Source organism: Dendropsophus ebraccatus, chromosome 6 (assembly GCF_027789765.1).
Source record: "Dendropsophus ebraccatus isolate aDenEbr1 chromosome 6, aDenEbr1.pat, whole genome shotgun sequence".
Taxonomy (NCBI): Eukaryota; Metazoa; Chordata; class Amphibia; order Anura; family Hylidae; genus Dendropsophus; species Dendropsophus ebraccatus.
Window position 1 is genome coordinate 1,289,958 of NC_091459.1, and position 24,916 is coordinate 1,314,873.

General features: G+C 50.9%; 1 protein-coding gene across 1 annotated transcript in view; it reads left to right on the top strand.

The window, feature by feature from the left end:
- Nucleotides 1–623: 623 nt before the first annotated feature.
- The window catches only part of LOC138794595 (trichohyalin-like), a 44,000-nt gene continuing 19,707 nt past the window's right edge, over nt 624–24,916 (top strand). Inside the window, exon 1 of the mRNA XM_069973359.1 lies at nt 624–641. Coding sequence (XP_069829460.1) covers nt 624–641 — 18 coding nt within the window. The remainder of the gene's footprint in view (nt 642–24,916) is intronic.

Consider the following 24,916-nt stretch of genomic DNA (forward strand, 5'->3'; position numbering starts at 1 on the left):
AAAGACGCAGCAACTGTGGATTATAGTGAACCCTTAAAGCGTAACTGTCATTTCAGGGTCATTTTTCTGAAAACATTAAATATCAACAGTACAAGCGATTTTAAGAAACTCTGTAATAGGTTTTATGTACTAAAAGAGTTTCCTTCTGTAGTGAAAAAGCAATCTCCCAGCCTGCCCCCTCACTGCAGAAGAAGCAGGATTTCTGTCTCCATTATGTGGCTATGGAGAGGGGAGGGGCTGTTAGGAGTGAGTGAGCACAGAGCAGTCCTGCACAGCACAACACCCTGCAATCTTCTCTCAGTAAGTTCATAGATAAGCACTGACCTTTCTGCGATCGTTATTGCGAAAATTTGAACGATAATCGTTCCGTGTAAACGCAGCATAACAATAGTTTTCTTCTAATACCTGATCTCTCTAAAATGGCGGAAGCTGTGACATCATCCGGTCCCTTACTGGCTGGGAGATGCTGAGCGTTATCGGCCTAAGGTCAGACATGTGGGGTACCATATACATACAGACCCCAGTACCGAGCAGTCCTGTTTGTATCTCCTCAGGTTCTGACGAATCGCCGCCTCAGTCACCTAGAAGCCATTTAGCACCTTGTTCTTCTGGAGATTGCGGTAATGCAGGAATTAGTACAGGTAAGTCTCTTCTTTATCATATTTGTATCATTTTTGGGGTTTTTTTGCATAATATTTGCAAACATCCAAATGATCAGACATATACACGTGCGCAGACTTAGGACTTTTTTCCATCAATTCCCAAAGCCATAAAGCGCTGCTGCTATTTTTTCTCCATTAGCAAATCCTTTGGTTTCCCATCCCCCCCGGCCAAGAATCTGTACCGCTAAATGGCAGATAAATTTGTGATGTCTGACTGTGCTAATGGCTTTGGTTCCATTGACTACACACATCATTTCATTAGAAAATGGCCTCACTTTGCAACCTGCACGATGATGAATCATTTGCAGGTAATGTAGAAAATGTGGCGCTGTATATATATATATATATATATATATATATATATATATATATATCAGAACATGAAGGATTTCCAGCCAAAGTCCCTAATATCAAACACGACCAAGAAACAAAACAAAATGCTGAAAAAGTCGTTTCTTCTCACTTCTCAGTTTTGCATAAAAATATATGTTTTACTTAGCAAACATACGGTCCAGCGAGTTGCCATAAAAACGGGAAGAAAAAGTAACAAATTATAAAAACTACATAATAATCTTAATACTTGAACAAAAATGTCCATGTTGGTAAATTATGTATGAGGAATCCAACTTATATATGGGACTAGAGATGAGCGACCCTGGAGCAGCTGGAGGTCCCAACTCGATCGTTCGGCATCTGATTAGCGGTGGCTGCTGGAGTTGGATAAAGCCCTAAGGCTATGGGGAAATCCTGGATATAGTCAGTGGCTGTATCCATGTTTTCCAGACAACCTTACAGCTTTATCCAAGTTCAGCCGCCCCCGCTAATCACATGCCGAACGTTCGGGTTCTGATGGACTCGAACCAGAACCCAGTTCGCTCATCTCTACATGGGACATGAGAGACACATGGCTCCGTATAACCCCTCCCCCCCAGGACATACTAGTATATATCTATGGCAGCAATGTCCTCCCCCCCCAGGACATACTAGTATATATCTATGGCAGTAATATACTTCTGCCTCCAGGACATACTAGTATATATCTATGGCAGCAATGTACTCCCCCCCCAGGACATACTAGTATATATCTATGGCAGCAATGTCCTCCCCCCCCCCCCAGGACATACTAGTATATATCTATGGCAGCATTGTCCTCCCCCCCAGGACATACTAGTATATATCTATGGCAGCAATGTCCTCCCCTCCCCCACCCCCAGGACATACTAGTATATATCTATGGCAGCAATGTCCTCCCCCCCCCCCCAGGACATACTAGTATATATCTATGGCAGCAATGTCCTCCCCCCCCCCCCAGGACATACTAGTATATATCTATGGCAGCAATGTCCTCCCCCCCAGGACATACTAGTATATATCTATGGCAGCAATGTCCTCCCCCCCAGGACATACTAGTATATATCTATGGCAGCAATGTCCTCCCCCCCAGGACATACTAGTATATATCTATGGCAGCAATGTCCTCCCCCCCCCAGGACATACTAGTATATATCTATGGCAGCAATGTCCTCCCTCCCCCCCCCAGGACATACTAGTATATATCTATGGCAGCAATGTCCTCCCCCCCCCCCAGGACATACTAGTATATATCTATGGCAGCAATGTCCTCCCCCCCAGGACATACTAGTATATATCTATGGCAGCAATGTCCTCCCCCCCCAGGACATACTAGTATATATCTATGGCAGCAATGTCCTCCCCCCCCCCAGGACATACTAGTATATATCTATGGCAGTAATGTACTCCCCCCCCCCCCAGGACATACTAGTATATATCTATGGCAGCAATGTCCTCCCCCCCCCCCAGGACATACTAGTATATATCTATGGCAGCAATGTCCTCCCTCCCCCCCAGGACATACTAGTATATATCTATGGCAGCAATGTCCTCCCCCCCCCCCAGGACATACTAGTATATATCTATGGCAGTAATGTCCTCCCCTCCCCCCCAGGACATACTACTAGTATATATCTATGGCAGCAATGTCCTCCCCCCCCCAGGACATACTAGTATATATCTATGGCAGCAATGTCCTCCCCCCCAGGACATCTAGTATATATCTATGGCAGCAATGTCCTCCCTCCCCCACAGGACATACTAGTATATATCTATGCAGCAATGTCCCTCCCCTCCCCCCAGGACATACTAGTATATATCTATGGCAGCAATGTCCTCCCCCTCCCCCCCGGACATACTATTATATATCTATGGCAGCAATGTCCTCCCCCCCCCCCAGGACATACTAGTATATATCTATGGCAGCAATGTCCTCCCCCCCCCCCCAGGACATACTAGTATATATCTATGGCAGCAATGTCCTCCCCTCCCCCCAGGACATACTAGTATATATCTATGGCAGCAATGTCCTCGCCCTCGCCCCCCAGGACATACTATATATATCTATGGCAGCCAATGTCCTCCCCCTCCCCCAGGACATACTAGTATATATCTATGCAGCAATGTCCTCCCCCCCAGGACATACTAGTATATCTATGGCAGCAATGTCCTCGCCCTCCCCCCAGGACATACTAGTATATATCTATGGCCGCAATGTCCTCCCCCCCCCCCCCCAGGACATACTAGTATATATCTATGGCAGCAATGTCCTCCCCCCCCCCCCCCAGGACATACTAGTATATATCTATGGCAGCAATGTCCTCCCCCCCCCCCCAGGACATACTAGTATATATCTATGGCAGCAATGTCCTCCCTCCCCCCCAGGACATACTAGTATATATCTATGGCAGCAATGTCCTCCCCTCCCCCCCCAGGACATACTAGTATATATCTATGGCAGCAATGTCCTCCCCTCCCCCCCAGGACATACTAGTATATATCTATGGCAGCAATGTCCTCCCCCCCCCCCAGGACATACTAGTATATATCTATGGCAGCAATGTCCTCCCCCCCCAGGACATACTAGTATATATCTATGGCAGCAATGTCCTCCCCTCCCCCCCAGGACATACTAGTATATATCTATGGCAGCAATGTCCTCCCCTCCCCCCCCAGGACATACTAGTATATATCTATGGCAGCAATGTCCTCCCCCCCCAGGACATACTAGTATATATCTATGGCAGCAATGTCCTCCCCTCCCCCCCAGGACATACTAGTATATATCTATGGCAGCAATGTCCTCCCCCCCCCCCAGGACATACTAGTATATATCTATGGCAGCAATGTACTCCCCTCCCCCCCCAGGACATACTAGTATATATCTATGGCAGCAATGTACTCCCCTCCCCCCCCAGGACATACTAGTATATATCTATGGCAGCAATGTCCTCCCCCCCAGGACATACTAGTATATATCTATGGCAGCAATGTCCTCCCCCCCCCAGGACATACTAGTATATATCTATGGCAGCAATGTCCTCCCCCCCAGGACATACTAGTATATATCTATGGCAGCAATGTCCTCCCCCCCCCCCCCCCCCCCAGGACATACTAGTATATATCTATGGCAGCAATGTCCTCCCCTCCCCCCAGGACATACTAGTATATATCTATGGCAGCAATGTCCTCCCCCCCAGGACATACTAGTATATATCTATGGCAGCAATGTCCTCCCCCCCCCCCAGGACATACTAGTATATATCTATGGCAGCAATGTCCTCCCCCCCCAGGACATACTAGTATATATCTATGGCAGCAATGTCCTCCCCTCCCCCCCCAGGACATACTAGTATATATCTATGGCAGCAATGTCCTCCCCCCCCAGGACATACTAGTATATATCTATGGCAGCAATGTCCTCCCCTCCCCCCCAGGACATACTAGTATATATCTATGGCAGCAATGTCCTCCCCTCCCCCAGGACATACTAGTATATATCTATGGCAGCAATGTCCTCCCCCCCCCGGACATACTAGTATATATCTATGGCAGCAATGTCCTCCCCCCCCCCCAGGACATACTAGTATATATCTATGGCAGCAATGTCCTCCCCCCCCAGGACATACTAGTATATATCTATGGGCAGCAATGTCCTCCCCCCCCCCCAGGACATACTAGTATATATCTATGGCAGCAATGTCCTCCCCCCCCCCCAGGACATACTAGTATATATCTATGGCAGCAATGTCCTCCCCCCCCAGGACATACTAGTATATATCTATGGCAGCAATGTACTCCCCCCCCCCCCCAGGACATACTAGTATATATCTATGGCAGCAATGTCCTCCCCTCCCCCCCAGGACATACTAGTATATATCTATGGCAGCAATGTCCTCCCCCCCCCCCCCAGGACATACTAGTATATATCTATGGCAGCAATGTCCTCCCCCCCCCCCCCAGGACATACTAGTATATATCTATGGCAGCAATGTCCTCCCCCCCCCCCCAGGACATACTAGTATATATCTATGGCAGCAATGTCCTCCCCCCCCCCCCCCAGGACATACTAGTATATATCTATGGCAGCAATGTCCTCCCTCCCCCCCCAGGACATACTAGTATATATCTATGGCAGCAATGTCCTCCCTCCCCCCCAGGACATACTAGTATATATCTATGGCAGCAATGTCCTCCCCCCCCAGGACATACTAGTATATATCTATGGCAGCAATGTACTCCCCCCCCCCCCAGGACATACTAGTATATATCTATGGCAGCAATGTCCTCCCCCCCCAGGACATACTAGTATATATCTATGGCAGCAATGTCCTCCCCCCCCCCCCCAGGACATACTAGTATATATCTATGGCAGCAATGTCCTCCTCCCCCCCCCAGGACATACTAGTATATATCTATGGCAGCAATGTCCTCCCCCCCCCCCAGGACATACTAGTATATATCTATGGCAGCAATGTCCTCCCCCCCCCCCCAGGACATACTAGTATATATCTATGGCAGCAATGTCCTCCCCTCCCCCCCCAGGACATACTAGTATATATCTATGGCAGCAATATACTTCTCCCTCCAGGACATACTAGTATATATCTATGGCAGCAATGTCCTCCCCCCCAGGACATACTAGTATATATCTATGGCAGCAATGTCCTCCCCTCCCCCCAGGACATACTAGTATATATCTATGGCAGCAATGTCCTCCCCCCCCCCCAGGACATACTAGTATATATCTATGGCAGCAATGTCCTCCCCCTCCCCCCCAGGACATACTAGTATATATCTATGGCAGCAATGTCCTCCCCCCCCCCCCAGGACATACTAGTATATATCTATGGCAGCATGTCCTCCCCCCCCCCCCCAGGACAGATACTAGTATATATCTATGGCAGCAATGTCCTCCCCCCCACCCCAGGACATACTAGTATATATCTATGGCAGCAATGTCCTCCCCTCCCCCCAGGACATACTAGTATATATCTATGGCAGCAATGTCCTACCCCCCCCCAGGACATACTAGTATATATCTATTAGGGCAGCAGGTCCTCCCCCCACCCAGGACATAGCGTATTATATCTATGGCAGCAATGTCCTTCCCCCCCCCAGACATACTAGTATATATCTATAGGCAGCAATGTCCTCCCCCCCCCCCCCCCAGGACATACTAGGTATATATCTATGGCGCAATGTACTACTCCCCTCCCCCCCCGGACATACTAGTATATATCTATGGCAGCAATGTCCTCCCCCCAGGACATACTAGTATATATCTATGGCAGCAATGTCCTCCCCCCCCAGGACATACTAGTATATATCTATGGCATCAATGTCCTCCCCCCCAGGACATACTAGTATATATCTATGGCAGCAATGTCCTCCCCTCCCCCAGGACATACTAGTATATATCTATGGCAGCAATGTCCTCCCCCCCCAGGACATACTAGTATATATCTATGGCAGCAATGTCCTCCCCCCCCAGGACATACTAGTATATATCTATGGCAGCAATGTACTCCCCCCCCCCCCCCAGGACATACTAGTATATATCTATGGCAGCAATGTACTCCCCCCCCCCCCCCAGGACATACTAGTATATATCTATGGCAGCAATGTACTCCCCCCCCCCCCAGGACATACTAGTATATATCTATGGCAGCAATGTCCTCCCCCCCCAGGACATACTAGTATATATCTATGGCAGCAATGTACTCCCCCCCCCCCCCCCAGGACATACTAGTATATATCTATGGCAGCAATGTACTCCCCCCCCCCCAGGACATACTAGTATATATCTATGGCAGCAATGTCCTCCCCCCCCCCCCCAGGACATACTAGTATATATCTATGGCAGCAATGTCCTCCCCCCCAGGACATACTAGTATATATCTATGGCAGCAATGTCCTCCCCCCCCAGGACATACTAGTATATATCTATGGCAGCAATGTCCTCCCCTCCCCCCAGGACATACTAGTATATATCTATGGCAGCAATGTCCTCCCCTCCCCCCCCCAGGACATACTAGTATATATCTATGGCAGCAATGTCCTCCCTCCCCCCCAGGACATACTAGTATATATCTATGGCAGCAATGTCCTCCCCTCCCCCAGGACATACTAGTATATATCTATGGCAGCAATGTCCTCCCCCCCCAGGACATACTAGTATATATCTATGGCAGCAATGTCCTCCCCCCCCCCAGGACATACTAGTATATATCTATGGCAGCAATGTCCTCCCCCCCCCCCAGGACATACTAGTATATATCTATGGCAGCAATGTCCTCCCCTCCCCTCCCCCCAGGACATACTAGTATATATCTATGGCAGCAATGTCCTCCCCCCCCCCCCCCAGGACATACTAGTATATATCTATGGCAGCAATGTCCTCCCCCCCAGGACATACTAGTATATATCTATGGCAGCAATGTCCTCCCCCCCCCCCCCCCAGGACATACTAGTATATATCTATGGCAGCAATGTCCTCCCCCCCCAGGACATACTAGTATATATCTATGGCAGCAATGTCCTCCTCCCCCAGGACATACTAGTATATATCTATGGCAGCAATGTCCTCCCCTCCCCCCCCAGGACATACTAGTATATATCTATGGCAGCAATGTCCTCCCCCCCCCCCAGGACATACTAGTATATATCTATGGCAGCAATGTCCTCCCCCCCCAGGACATACTAGTATATATCTATGGCAGCAATGTCCTCCCCTCCCCCCCCAGGACATACTAGTATATATCTATGGCAGCAATATACTTCTCCTCCAGGACATACTAGTATATATCTATGGCAGCAATGTCCTCCCCCCCCCAGGACATACTAGTATATATCTATGGCAGCAATGTCCTCCCCCCCCCCCCAGGACATACTAGTATATATCTATGGCAGCAATGTCCTCCCCCCCAGGACATACTAGTATATATCTATGGCAGCAATGTCCTCCCCCCCCCCCCAGGACATACTAGTATATATCTATGGCAGCAATGTCCTCCCCCCCCAGGACATACTAGTATATATCTATGGCAGCAATGTCCTCCCCCCCCAGGACATACTAGTATATATCTATGGCAGCATTCCTCCCCCTCCCCCCCAGGACATACTAGTAATATATCTATGGCAGTAATGTCCTCCCCCCCCCAGGACATACTAGTATATATCTATGGCAGCAATGTCCTCCCCTCCCCCAGGACATACTAGTATATATCTATGGCAGCAATGTCCTCCCCCCCAGGACATACTAGTATATATCTATGGCAGCAATGTCCTCCCCTCCCCCCAGGACATACTAGTATATATCTATGGCAGCAATGTCCTCCCCCCTCAGGACATACTAGTATATATCTATGGCAGCAATGTCCTCCTCCCCCCCCTCAGGACATACTAGTATATATCTATGGCAGCAATGTCCTCCCCTCCCCCCCAGGACATACTAGTATATATCTATGGCAGCAATGTCCTCCCCCCCCCCCCCCCAGGACATACTAGTATATATCTATGGCAGCAATGTCCTCCCTCCCCCCCAGGACATACTAGTATATATCTATGGCAGCAATGTACTCCCCCCCCCCAGGACATACTAGTATATATCTATGGCAGCAATGTCCTCCCCCCCCAGGACATACTAGTATATATCTATGGCAGCAATGTCCTCCCCCCCCCAGGACATACTAGTATATATCTATGGCAGCAATGTCCTCCCCCCCAGGACATACTAGTATATATCTATGGCAGCAATGTCCTCCCCTCCCCCCCCAGGACATACTAGTATATATCTATGGCAGCAATGTCCTCCCCCCCCCCCCCCAGGACATACTAGTATATATCTATGGCAGCAATGTCCTCCCCTCCCCCCCAGGACATACTAGTATATATCTATGGCAGCAATGTCCTCCCCCCCAGGACATACTAGTATATATCTATGGCAGCAATGTCCTCCCCTCCCCCCCAGGACATACTAGTATATATCTATGGCAGCAATGTCCTCCCCCCCCCCCCCCCAGGACATACTAGTATATATCTATGGCAGCAATGTACTCCCCTCCCCCCCAGGACATACTAGTATATATCTATGGCAGCAATGTCCTCCCCCCCCCCCAGGACATACTAGTATATATCTTTGGCAGCAATGTCCTCCCCCCCCCCCCCCAGGACATACTAGTATATATCTATGGCAGCAATGTCCTCCCCCCCCAGGACATACTAGTATATATCTATGGCAGCAATGTCCTCCCCCCCCCAGGACATACTAGTATATATCTATGGCAGCAATGTACTCCTCCCCCCCCCCAGGACATACTAGTATATATCTATGGCAGCAATGTCCTCCCCCCCCCCCCCCCAGGACATACTAGTATATATCTATGGCAGCAATGTCCTCCCCTCCCCCCCAGGACATACTAGTATATATCTATGGCAGCAATGTCCCCCCCCCCCAGGACATACTAGTATATATCTATGGCAGCAATATACTTCTCCCCCCAGGACATACTAGTATATATCTATGGCAGCAATGTCCTCCCCCCCCCCCAGGACATACTAGTATATATCTATGGCAGCAATGTCCTCCCCCCCCAGGACATACTAGTATATATCTATGGCAGCAATGTCCTCCCCCCCCCAGGACATACTAGTATATATCTATGGCAGCAATGTCCTCCCCCCCCCAGGACTTTCTAGCACTTTCTTAGGACTGGGTGGGCTCAGAAGCAGAGTCTGTCCAATCGATGGTGGGAAATTATTCCTAAGTCCTTGCGCTCCAGCTTTTCCTACTTTGGAATAATTTGTTAGTTTTTTGTGTTGGGGCACATGCCTGTACAATTGCATGGACGTTGTGACCACGTCCGCTATCAAACTGGTCTAGTGTGGAGTTTTCTCTTACAATGGACGTTGGAAGCCCGATGTTACACAGCCACACTCCCATCACTACTGCAGAGATTGCAATGTTTTTGGCCATTTAACCCTTCAGATGCTGCGGTCAACAAGCAATTTTACACAGGCACCCCAAATGTCACCCCAAATATATCAAAGGTCCCATGTCTAATAATAAAATATGTGAAGGGAAAGATTTTGCTTACTGTATTTTTACCATGCAAGTAAGGGGGGGGGGGGGGGGGGCACTGTGATATTTTACTCATTTCAGCTGCAGCGCTCCCTTCAGCAGGGTGTGTGCAAGGGGGCCCTAAAGCGAGTCTCCCCCACCCTGTCCCTGCCTACTGCCTGTCCCTGTCCCTGCATACTGCCTGTCCCTGTCCAATGCCTGTCCCTGCCTGCCTGTCCCTGCATACTGCCTGTCCCTGTCCAATGCCTGTCCCTGCCTGCCTGTCCCTGCATACTGCCTGTCCCTGTCCAATGCCTGTCCCTGTCCCTGCCTGCCCCTGTCCCTGCATACTCCCTGTCCCTGCATACTGCCTGTCCCTGTCCAATGCCTGTCCCTTTCCCTGCCTACCTGTCCCTGTCCAATGCCTGTCCCTGTCCCTGCATACTGCCTGTCCCTGTCCAATGCCTGTCCCTGTCCCTGCCTGCCTGTCCCTGCATACTGCCTGTCCCTGTCCAATGCCTGTCCCTGTCCCTGCCTGCCCTTGCATACTGCCTGTCCCTGTCCCTGCCTGTCCTTCTCTCTGCATACTGCCTTTCCTGGTCACTGCCTGTCCCTGTCCAATGCCTGTCCCTGTCCCTGCCTGCCCCTGCATACTACCTGTCCCTGTCCAATGCCTGTCCCTGTCTCTGCATACTGCCTGTCCCTGTCCCTGCCTGTCCTTGTCCCTGCATACTGCCTGTCCCACTCCCTGCATACTGCCTGTCCCTGTCCAATGCCTGTCCCTGCCTGTCCCTGTCCCTGCATACTGCCTGTCCCTGTCCAATGCCTGTCCCTGCCTGTCTCTGTCCCTGCATACTGCCTGTCCCTGTCCCTGCCTGTCTGCCCCTGCCTAATGCCTGTCCCTGTCCCCGCCTATTATTTAGTGATTACTGTTCATCCTGCATCTTATGAATTAGATAGAACGCTAAATGTGAAAGAATAAAGGGGGGAACGAATTGTCACTCACAAGAAGATCTGCATTACCCCAATGAGGAGGGAAAGACTTCAAAACCCCAGTAATTATTCCCCCGATACAAAGGAACACAGTGGTGAAATACATGGCAAGAAAAAGAAAAGTAACACGAGGGCGCAGAGGAGGACGCGGAATAGGAGGTAAAAAACACACAAATCAAAAAAAAAAGAGTCAGTTCCTCTTTTCTATCAGCCGCACAGATCACTGTTAGACAATGGGGAGATCCCAGTACAGATCACTGTTAGACAATGGGGAGATCCCAGTACAGATCACTGTTAGACAATGGGGAGATCCCAGTACAGATCACTGTTAGACAATGGGGAGATCCCAGTGCAGATCACTGTTAGACAATGGGGAGATCCCAGTACAGATCACTGTTAGACAATGGGGAGATCCCAGTACAGATCACTGTTAGACAATGGGGAGATCCCAGTACAGATCACTGTTAGACAATGGGGAGATCCCAGTACAGATCACGGTTAGACAATGGGGAGATCCCAGTACAGATCACTGTTAGACAATGGGGAGATCCCAGTACATATCACTGTTAGACAATGGGGAGATCCCAGTACATATCACTGTTAGACAATGGGGAGATCCCAGCAGTGTCGGACTGGGTACCTTGGGCCCACCAGGGAAACTGATTCTAGGGGCCCACCCTACATACAAAGACACAACCAGCGCCAAACCTTTAACATTAGTACAGCGACTTTGCATAAACCCGTGTATGTTACCAACGATGCATGCACATTGCCAGTCACATATGCAATCGTTTAGTGGCACCATATGCAAGCAGCATAGAATGTTTAGAATGTTTTTTTTTTTTTAAAGGGAATTTCTCGTCTGCAGAAATTCAGTTCACTGCTGTGTGCTGCATGTTAGCAGGTGAGAACACCCCTTTAAAGAGGATGTACCACCAGGTACATCCCCTTGAATTTAATACACCGATAGAACGGCGCCGTCATGAGGAACCGCGGCCCGGTTCCTGTGTATGGCGCCATTCTATCCAGCGGTACCAGGCCGTGCTAAAGCACTGGAGGTCAACCGGCCCGCCCCCAGTGGGTGGGAATTCCCTGCCCTCTATGAAGAGGCTCCAAATCAAATCATCCGCTGCAGATCCAGTGTGTGTTAAGGCACCCTCAGAACATTTTTTTCATGTGAACAGGAGGACCTAATGCACAAAAAGCATGACATCATATATACACCCACCCCACACACACACACACACATATATATATATACGCACACATATCACACATGTGTATAACATACAGTGCATGACATTATATACATTAGTGATGTCACGAAACCAGATTTTTGAGTTTAATACCAATACCAACTTTTTTATTTTGATACTTGATACCATTTCGGTACTTAGCATATAACCCCCATAATAATTCAATATAATGCTGCCCCCCCCCCCCCTGACTGCAGATATAATGCTCCCCAATTTTAAGACTGTTCAAAATTGCTGTATTCTGATTGCCATAACTTTTTTAATCTTTCAACCTGTAGGGCTGTCTGAGAGTTATTTTTGTGCACCATGGTCTGCAGCTTTTCGGTACCGTGTTTGCATGTACAGTGGTGCCTTGGATTACGAGCATAATTCGTTCCAGGACCGCGCTTGTATTCCAAATCCACTCTTTTATACCAAAGCAAATTTTCCCATAAGAAATCATAGAAATGCAGACAATTGGTTCCACACCCCAAATATAATGATTTATTATTCTGAATAACATGTAAAACAGATGAAACAAACATTCAGAAGCAGCAGAATCTGTGATATTATAAGTTACTGTACCGTAATGGAGAGGATGGGAAACACCAGGGCGGACAGAGACTGCAGGGAGCAGGAAGGAATGAGCAGGGCAGATGTGGGCACATACATGCAGCACTCTGTCCGGGGAGAGAGGGGTTACAGCTATGGAGAGATTACCTCCACAGTCCTGTCCCCTGATGTAAGCCTCAGCCTGAAGTGGATCTGCTATGATTGGAAGGTGAGGGAGACTTCCTGGGTCAGAGTACAGTGCTGTAGACCCCGCTATGCAGACCATGCCCCTCCCCCACTCCCCCTCCCACCCAGTACAGGGAGCTCTTACACCAAGTCACAATTTTGAAAAACTGTGAGCTCTTAAACCAAAACGCTCCTAAACCAAGTTACTCTTAAACCAAGGTACCACTGCATTACTTTTTTTTTTTTTTTTTTTTTTTGCAAACACTGTATACCATGCGAGTTTAGGAAGGTGATAATTTAATAGTGCAATTACACATGCGATGATGCCAATTTTTCCCCTTTCTTTGTTTTTATTAAAGTAGTTAGAGTTAGTAGTAGTATGGCTCACACACACAGTATAGTATGTTGGGGGTAGCAGTAGTATGGTGGACACACAGTATAGTATGTTGGGGGTAGCAGTAGTATGGCGGACACACAGTATAGTATGTTGGGGGTAGCAGTAGTATGGTGGACACACAGTATAGTATGTTGGGGGGTAGCAGTAGTATGGCTGACACACAGTATAGTATGTTGGGGGTAGCAGTAGTATGGCGGTCACACAGTATAGTATGTTGGGGGTAGCAGTAGTATGGCGGACACACACACACACACACACACAGTATAGTATGTTGGGGGTAGCAGTAGTATGGCTGACACACAGTATAGTATGTTGGGGATAGCAGTAGTATGGCTGACACACAGTATAGTATGTTGGGGATAGCAGTAGTATGGCTGACACACAGTATAGTATGTTGGGGGTAGCAGTAGTATGGCGGACACACAGTATAGTATGTTGGGGGTAGCAGTAGTATAGCTGACACACACAGTATAGTATGTTGGGGGTAGCAGTAGTATGGCAGACACACAGTATAGTATGTTGGGGGTAGCAGTAGTATGGCGGACACACAGTATAGTATGTTGGGGGTAGCAGTAGTATGGCTGACACACAGTATAGTATGTTGGGGGTAGCAGTAGTATGGCGGTCACACAGTATAGTATGTTGGGGGTAGCAGTAGTATGGCGGTCACACAGTATAGTATGTTGGGGGTAGCAGTAGTATGGCGGACACACAGTATAGTATGTTGGGGGAAGCAGTAGTATGGCGGACACACACAGTATAGTATGTTGGGGGTAGCAGTAGTATGGCGGACACACAGTATAGTATGTTGGGGGTAGCAGTAGTATGGTGGACACACAGTATAGTATGTTGGGGATAGCAGTAGTATGGCGGACACACAGTATAGTATGTTGGGGGAAGCAGTAGTATGGCGGACACACACAATATAATATGTTGGGGGTAGCAGTAGTATGGCGGACACACACACACACAGTATAGTATGTTGGGGGTAGCAGTAGTATGGCTGACACACACAGTATAGTATGTTGGGGGTAGCTGTAGTATAGCTCACACACAATATAATATGTTGGGGGTAGTAGTTGTATGGCGGACACACAGTATAGTATGTTGGGGGTAGCAGTAGTATGGCGGACACACAGTATAGTATGTTGGGGGTAGCAGTAGTATAGCTCACACACACAATATAATATGTTGGGGGTAGCAGTAGTATGGCGGACACACAGTATAGTATGTTGGGGATAGCAGTAGTATGGCGGACACACAGTATAGTATGTTGGGGATAGCAGTAGTATGGCGGACACACAGTATAGTATGTTGGGGGTAGCAGTAGTATGGCGGACACACACAGTATAGTATGTTGGGGGAAGCAGTAGTATGGCGGACACACAGTATAGTATGTTGGGGGAAGCAGTAGTATGGCGGACACACACAGTATAGTATGTTGGGGGAAGCAGTAGTATGGCGGACACACAGTATAGTATGTTGGGGGAAGCAGTAGTATGGCGGACACACACAGTATAGTATGTTGGGGATAGCAGTAGTATGGCGGACACACAGTATAGTATGTTGGGGGAAGCAGTAGTATGGCTGACACACAGTATAGTATGTTGGGGGAAGCAGTAGTATGGCGGACACACACAGTATAGTATGTTGGGGGTAGCAGTAGTATGGCGGACACACACAATATAATATGTTGGGGGTAGCAGTAGTATAGCTCACACACACACACACACAGTATAGTATGTTGGGGGTAGCAGTAGTATGGCGGACACACACAATATAATATGTTGGGGGTAGCAGTAGTATGGCGGACACACACACACAGTATAGTATGTTGGGGGTAGCAGTAGTATGGCTGACACACACAGTATAGTATGTTGGGGGTAGCTGTAGTATAGCTGACACACACACAGTATAGTATTATGGGGGTAGTACTTGTAGTTGTATGGCTGACACATAGCACTAGCATTGTATATTGAGGATAGTAGTTGTATGGCTGACATTGCACTAGTATAGTATATTGGGGATAGTAGTTGTATGGCTGACATTGCACTAGTATAGTATATTGGGGATAGTAGTTGTATGGCTGACATTGCACTAGTATAGTATATTGGGGATAGTAGTTGTATGGCTGACATAGCACTAGTATAGTATATTGGGGATAGTAGTTGTATGGCTGACATTGCACTAGTATAGTATATTGAGGATAGTAGTTGTATTGCTGACACATAGCTATACAACTACTATCCCCAATATGCTATACTAGTGCAATGTCAGCCATACAACTACTATCCCCAATATACTATACTAGTGCAATGTCAGCCATACAACTACTATCCCCAATATACTATACTAGTGCAATGTCAGCCATACAACTACTATCCCCAATATACTATACTAGTGCAATGTCAGCCATACAACTACTATCCCCAATATACTATACTAGTGCAATGTCAGCCATACAACTACTATCCCCAATATACTATACTAGTGCAATGTCAGCCATACAACTACTATCCCCAATATACTATACTAGTGCAATGTCAGCCATACAACTACTATCCCCAATATACTATACTAGTGCTGACACAGCTATACAACTACATGCTGACACATAGCACTAGTATAGTATATTGAGGGTAGTAGTTGTATTGCTGACACATAGCACTAGTATAGTATATTGAGGGTAGTAGTTGTATTGCTGACACATAGCACTAGTATAGTATATTGAGGGTAGTAGTTGTATTGCTGACACATAGCACTAGTATAGTATATTGAGGGTAGTAGTTGTATTGCTGACACATAGGACTAGTATAGTATATTGAGGGTAGTAGTTGTATTGCTGACACATAGGACTAGTATAGTATATTGAGGGTAGTAGTTGTATTGCTGACACATAGCACTAGTATAGTATATTGAGGGTAGTAGTTGTATGGCTGACACATAGGACTAGTATAGTATATTGAGGGTAGTAGTTGTATGGCTGACACATAGGACTAGTATAGTATATTGAGGGTAGTAGTTGTATGGCTGACACATAGGACTAGTATAGTATATTGAGGGTAGTAGTTGTATTGCTGACACATAGCACTAGTATATTGAGGGTAGTAGTTGTATTGCTGACACATAGCACTAGTATAGTATATTGAGGGTAGTAGTTGTATTGCTGACACATAGCACTAGTATAGTATATTGAGGGTAGTAGTTGTATTGCTGACACATAGGACTAGTATAGTATATTGGGAAAAGTATTAGCTGTAGTGGAGAGAACCTTCACCTCCCAGTTCAGCCCTTACACATTTACACACCATCCTACATAATGTTGACATAACACACATATTTGCACACACATAAGCACACTCACCCTTCATGAAGAGCAGGACAGGTGTGCAGGAGATGTATGTGGAGGGATCAGAGAGCTGCATGGTGTGTGCAGACAATCCCTACTGCCCTCCCCTTCTGTCCCGACCAGAGAGCTGGATACTGGAGGCCTGTCTGCTCTGGGGGAGCTCCACATGCAGAGACATCACCCAGAAGGAGGCCACCTGTCATAGCTGCTGCAGGGGGCCCTCTCCCCTCCGGCTGTGTCCCCACTGAGCAGCCAGAGAGGAGGAGGTGGGGGAGGGGCCGGGAGAGGAGAGAGACACCGCGCTCCACATTACACTGCTGCCTGTCACCATGGTCACTGCCCGGCCCATACACCTCACTATACAGAGAGACACCGGCTCCACATTACACTGCTGCCTGTCACCATGGTCACTGCCAGGCCCATACACCTCACTATACAGAGAGACACCGCGCTCCACATTACACTGCTGCCTGTCACCATGGTCACTGCCCGGCCCATACACCTCACTATACAGAGACACCGCGCTCCACATTACACTGCTGCCTGTCACCATGGTCACTGCCCGGCCCATACACCTCACTCTACAGAGAGACACCGCGCTCCACATTACACTGCTGCCTGTCACCATGGTCACTCTGCCCGGCCCATACACCTCACTATACAGAGACACCGCGCTCCACATTACACTGCTGCCTGTCACCATGGTCACTGCCCGGCCCATACACCTCACTATACAGAGAGACACCGCCGCTCCACATTACACTGCTGCCTGTCACCATGGTCACCTGCCCGGCCCATACACCTCACTATACAGAGACACCGCGCTCCACATTACACTGCTGCCTGTCACCATGGTCACTGCCCGGCCCATACACCTCACTATACAGAGAGTACACCGCGCTCCACATTACACTGCTGCCTGTCACCATGGTCACTGCCCGGGGCCCATACACCTCACTATACAGAGAGACACCGCGCTCCACATTACACTGCTGCCTGTCACCATGGTCACCTGCCCGGCCCATACACCTCACTATACAGAGAGACACCCGCTCCACATTACACTGCTGCCTGTCACCATGGTCACTGCCCGGCCCATACACCTCACTATACAGAGACACCCGCTCCACATTACACTGCTGCCTGTCACCATGGTCACTGCCCGGCCCATACACCTCACTATACAGAGAGGACACCGCCCACATTACACTGCTGCCTGTCACCATGGTCACTGCCCGGCCCCATACACCTCACTATACAGAGACACCCGCTCCACATTACACTGCTGCCTGTCACCATGGTCACTGCCCGGCCCATACACCTCACTATACAGAGACACCCGCTCCACATTACACTGCTGCCTGTCACCATGGTCACTGCCCGGCCCATACACCTCACTATACAGAGAGACACCGCGCTCCACATCACACTGCTGCCTGTCACCATGGTCACTGCCCGGCCCATACACCTCACTATACAGAGAGACAACCGCGCTCCACATTACACTGCTGCCTGTCACCTGGTCACTGCCCGGCCCATACACCTCACTATACAGAGAGACACCGCGCTCCACATTACACTGCTGCCTGTCCACCATGGTCACTGCCCGGCCCATACACCTCACTATACAGAGAGACACCGCGCTCCACATCACACTGCTGCCTGTCACCATGGTCACTGCCCGGCCCATACACCTCACTATACAGAGACACACCGCTCCACATTACACTGCTGCCTGTCACCATGGTCCACTGCCCGGCCCATACACCTCACTATACAGAGACACCCGCTCCACATTACACTGGCTGCCTGTCACCATGGTCACTGCCCGGCCCATACACCTCACTATACAGAGAGACACCGCGCTCCACATTACACTGCTGCCTGTCACCATGGTCACTGCCCGGCCCATACACCTCACTATACAGAGACACCCGCTCCACATTACACTGCTGCCTGTCACCATGGTCACTGCCCGGCCCATACACCTCACATACAGAGAGACACCGCTCCACATTACACTGCTGCCTGTCACCATGGTCACTGCCCGGCCCATACAACCTCACTATACAGAGAGACACCGCGCCTCCACACTTACACTGCTGCCCTGTCACCATGGTCACTGCCCGGCCCATTACACCTCACTATACAGAGACACCCGCTCCACATTACACTGCTGCCTGTCACCATGGTCACTGCCCGGCCCATACACCTCACTATACAGAGAGACACCGCGCTCCACATTACACCTGCTGCCTGTCACCATGGTCACTGCCCGGCCCATACACCTCACTATACAGAGAGACACCGCGCTCACATTACACTGCTGCCTGTCACCATGGTCACTGCCCGGCCCATACACCTCACTATACAGAGACACCCGCCCACATTACACTGCTGCCTGTCACCATGGTCACTGCCCGGTCCCATACACCTCACTATACAGAGACACCCGCTCCCACATACACTGCCTGCCTGTCACCATGGTCACTGCCCGGCCCATACACCTCACTCTACAGAGAGACACCGCGCTCCACATCACACTGCTGCCTGTCACCATGGTCACTGCCCGCCCATAAACCTCACTATACAGAGACACCCGCTCCACATCTACACTGCTGCCTGTCACCATGGTCACTGCCCTTTGGCCCATACACCTCACTATACAGAGACACCCGCTCCACATTACACTGCTGCCTGTCACCCATGGTCACTGCCCGGGCCATACACCTCACTATACAGAGACACCCGCTCCACATTACACTGCTGCCTGTCACCATGGTTCACTGCCCGGCCCCATACACCTCACTATACAGAGATGACACCGCGCTCCTACATACACTTGCTGCCTGTCACCATTGGTCACTGCCCGGCCCATACACCTCACTATACAGAGGACACTCCCGCTCCACATTACACTGCTGCCTGTCACCATGGCACTGCCCGGCCCATACACCTCACTATACAGAGACACCCGCCTCCACATTACACTGCTGCCTGTCACCATGGTCACTGCACCGGCCCATACACCTCACTATACGAGAGACACCGCGCTCCACATTACACTGCTGCCTGTCACCATGGTCACTGCCCCGGCCCATACACCTCACTATACAGAGAGACACCGCGCTCCACATTACACTGCTGCCTGTCACCATGGTCACTGCCCGGCCCATACACCTCACTATACAGAGAGACACCGCGCTCCACATTACACTGCTGCCTGTCACCATGGTCACTGCCCGGCCCATACACCTCACTATACAGAGACACCGCGCTCCACATTACACTGCTGCCTGTCACCATGGTCACTGCCCGGCCCATACACCTCACTATACAGAGAGACACCGCGCTCCACATTACACTGCTGCCTGTCACCATGGTCACTGCCCGGCCCATACACCTCACTATACAGAGAGACACCGCGCTCCACATTACACTGCTGCCTGTCACCATGGTCACTGCCCGGCCCCATACACCTCACTATACAGAGGACACCCGCTCCACATTACACTGCTGCCTGTCACCATGGTCACTGCCCGGCCCATACACCTCACTACTACAGAGAGACACCGCGCTCCACATTACACTGCTGCCTGTCACCATGGTCACTGCCCGGCCCATACACCTCACTATACAGAGAGACACCGCGCTCCACATACACTGCTGCCTGTCACCATGGTCACTGCCCGGCCCATATACACCTCACTATACAGAGAGACACCCGCGCTCCACATCACACTGCTGCCTGTCACCCATGGTCACTGCCCGGGCCCATACACCTCACTATACAGAGAGACACCGCGCTCCACATACACTGCTGCCTGTCACCATGGTCACTGCCCGGCCACATACACCTCACTATACAGATGAGACACCGCGCTCCACATTACACTGCTGCCTGTCACCATGGTCACTGCCCGGCCCATTACACCTCACTATACAGAGGACACCCGCTCCACATTACACTGCTGCCTGTCACCATGGTCACTGCCCGGCCCATACACCTCACTATACAGAGAGACACCGCGCTCCACATTACACTGCTGCCTGTCACCATGGTCACTGCCCGGCCCATACACCTCACTATACAGAGAGACACCCGCTCCACATTACACTGCTGCCTGTCACCATGGTCACTGCCCGGCCCATACACCTCACTATACAGAGACACCCGCTCCACATTACACTGCTGCCTGTCACCATGGTCACTGCCCGGCCCATACACCTCACTATACAGAGAGACACCGCGCTCCACATTACACTGCTGCCTGTCACCATGGTCACTGCCCGGCCCATACACCTCACTATACAGAGAGACACCGCGCTCCACATTACACTGCTGCCTGTCACCATGGTCACTGCCCGGCCCATACACCTCACTATACAGAGAGACACCGCGCTCCACATCACACTGCTGCCTGTCACCATGGTCACTGCCCGGCCCATACACCTCACTATACAGAGACACCCGCTCCACATTACACTGCTGCCTGTCACCATGGTCACTGCCCGGCCCATACACCTTCACTATACAGAGACACCGCGCTCCCACATTACACTGCTGCCTGTCACCATGGTCACTGCCCGGCCATACACCTCACTATACAGAGACACCGCCGCTCCACATTACACTGCTGCCTGTCACCATGGTCATCTGCCGGCCCATACACCCTCACTATACAGAGAGACACGCGCTCCACATTCACACTGCTGCCTGTCACCCCGGTCACTGCCCGGCCATACACCTCACCTATACAGAGACACCCCGCTCCACATTACAACTGCTGCCTGTCACCATGGTCACTGCCCGGCCCCATACACCTCACTATACAGAGAGGACACCGCCGCTCCACATTACACTGCTGCCTGTCACCATGGTCAACTGCCCGGCCCATACACCTCACTATACAGAGAGACACCGCGCTCACATTTAACACTGCCTGCCTGTCACCATGGTCACTGCTCCGGCCCATACACCCCACTATACAGAGAGACACCGCGTCTTCCACATTACACTGCTGCCTGTCACCATGGTCACTGCCCGGCCCATACACCTCACTATACAGAGACACCCGCTCCACATTACACTGCTGCCTGTCACCATGGTCACTGCCCGGCCCATACACCTCACTATACAGAGACACCCGCTCCACATCACACTGCTGCCTGTCACCATGGTCACTGCCCGGCCCATACACCTCACTATACAGAGAGACACCGCGCTCCACATCACACTGCTGCCTGTCACCATGGTCACTGCCCGGCCCATACACCTCACTATACAGAGACACCCGCTCCACATTACACTGCTGCCTGTCACCATGGTCACTGCCCGGCCCATACACCTCACTATACAGAGACACCCGCTCCACATTACACTGCTGCCTGTCACCATGGTCACTGCCCGGCCCATACACCTCACTATACAGAGAGACACCGCGCTCCACATCACACTGCTGCCTGTCACCATGGTCACTGCCCGGCCCATACACCTCACTATACAGAGAGACACCGCGCCACATTACACGCTGCCTGTCACCATGGTCACTGCCCCGCCCATACACCTCACTATACAGAGAGACACCGCTCTCCCCATACACTGCTTGCCTGTCACCATGGTCACTGCCACGGCCCATACACCTCACTATACAGAGACACCCGCTCCACATACACTGCTGCCTGTCACCATGGTCACTGCACGGCCCATACACCTCACTATACAGAGGACACCCGCTCCAACATTACACTGCTGCCTGTCACCATGGTCAACTGCCGGCCCATACACCTCACTATACAGAGACACCGCGCTCCACATTACACTGCTGCCTGTCACCATTGGTCATGGCCCGGCCCATACACCTCACTATACAGAGAGGACACCGCGCTCCACATTACACTGCTGCCTGTCACCATGGTCACTGCCCGGCCCATACACCTCCCTATACAGAGGACACCCGCTCCACATTACACTGCTGCCTGTCACCTGGTCACTGCCCGGCCCATACACCTCACTATACAGAGAGACACCGCGCTCCACATTACACTGCTGCCTGTCACCATGGTCACTGCCCGGCCCATACACCTCACTATACAGGAGACACCGCGCTCCACATTACACTGCTGCCTGTCACCATGGTCACTGCCCGGCCCATACACCTCACTATACAGAGAGACACCGCGCTCCACATTACACTGCTGCCTGTCACCATGGTCACTGCCCGGCCCATACACCTCACTATACAGAGAGCACCCGCTCCACATTACACTGCTGCCTGTCAACCATGGTCACTGCCCGGCCCATACACCTCACTATACAGAGAGACACCCGCGCTCCACATCACACTGCTGCCTGTCACCATGGTCACTGCCCGGCCCATACACCTCACTATACAGAGACACCGCCTCCACATTACACTGCTGCCTGTCACCATGGTCACTGCCCGGACCCATACACCTCACTATACAGAAGAGACACCCGCGCTCCACATTACACTGCTGCCTGTCACCATGGTCCACTGCCCGGCCCATAACACCTCACTATACAGATGACACCCGCTCAACATTACACTGCTGTCCTGTCACCATGCGTCACTGCCCTGCCCCATACACCTCACTATACAGAGAGACACCCGCTCCACATTACACTGCTGCCTGTCACCATGGTCAGGCCGGGCCCATACACCTCACTACTACAGAGACACCCGCCCTCCACATTACACTGCTCGCCTGTCACCCCATGGTCACTGCCCTCCTCCGGCCCATCACCCTACTATACAGAGATGACACCGCGCTCCACATTAACACTGCTGCCTGTCACCATGGTCACTGCCGGCCCATACACCTCACTATACAGAGAGACACGCGCTCCACATTACACTGCTGCTGTCAACCATGGTCACTGCCAGGCCCATACACCTCACTATACAGAGAGACACCGCGCTCCAACATTACACTGCTGCCTGTCACCATGGTCACTGCCCGGCCCATACACCTCACCTATACAGAGCACACGCGCTCCACATTACACTGCTGCCTGTCACCATGGTCACTGCCCGGCCCATACACCTCACTATACAGAGAGACACCGCGCTCCACATTACACTGCTGCCTGTCACCATGGTCACTGCCAGGCCCATACACCTCACTATACAGAGAGACACCGCGCTCCACATTACACTGCTGCCTGTCACCATGGTCACTGCCCGGCCCATACACCTCACTATACAGAGAGACACCCGCTCCACATTACACTGCTGCCTGTCACCATGGTCACTGCCCGGCCCATACACCTCACTATACAGAGAGACACCGCGCTCCACATTACACTGCTGCCTGTCACCATGGTCACTGCCCGGCCCATACACCTCACTATACAGAGAGACACCGCGCTCCACATTACACTGCTGCCTGTCACCATGGTCACTGCCCGGCCCATACACCTCACTATACAGAGAGACACCGCGCTCCACATTACACTGCTGCCTGTCACCATGGTCACTGCCCGGCCCATACACCTCACTATACAGAGACACCCGCTCCACATTACACTGCTGCCTGTCACCATGGTCACTGCCCGGCCCATACACCTCACTATACAGAGACACCCGCTCCACATCACACTGCTGCCTGTCACCATGGTCACTGCCCGGCCCATACACCTCACTATACAGAGAGACACCGCGCTCCACATTACACTGCTGCCTGTCACCATGGTCACTGCCCGGCCCATACACCTCACTATACAGAGACACCCGCTCCACATTACACTGCTGCCTGTCACCATGGTCACTGCCCGGCCCATACACCTCACTATACAGAGACACCCGCTCCACATTACACTGCTGCCTGTCACCATGGTCACTGCCCGGCCCATACACCTCACTATACAGAGAGACACCGCGCTCCACATCACACTGCTGCCTGTCACCATGGTCACTGCCCGGCCCATACACCTCACTATACAGAGAGACACCGCCCACATTACACTGCTGCCTGTCACCTGGTCACTGCCCGGCCCATACACCTCACTATACAGAGAGACACCGCGCTCCACATTACACTGCTGCCTGTCACCATGGTCACTGCCCGGCCCATACACCTCACTATACAGAGACACCCGCTCCACAT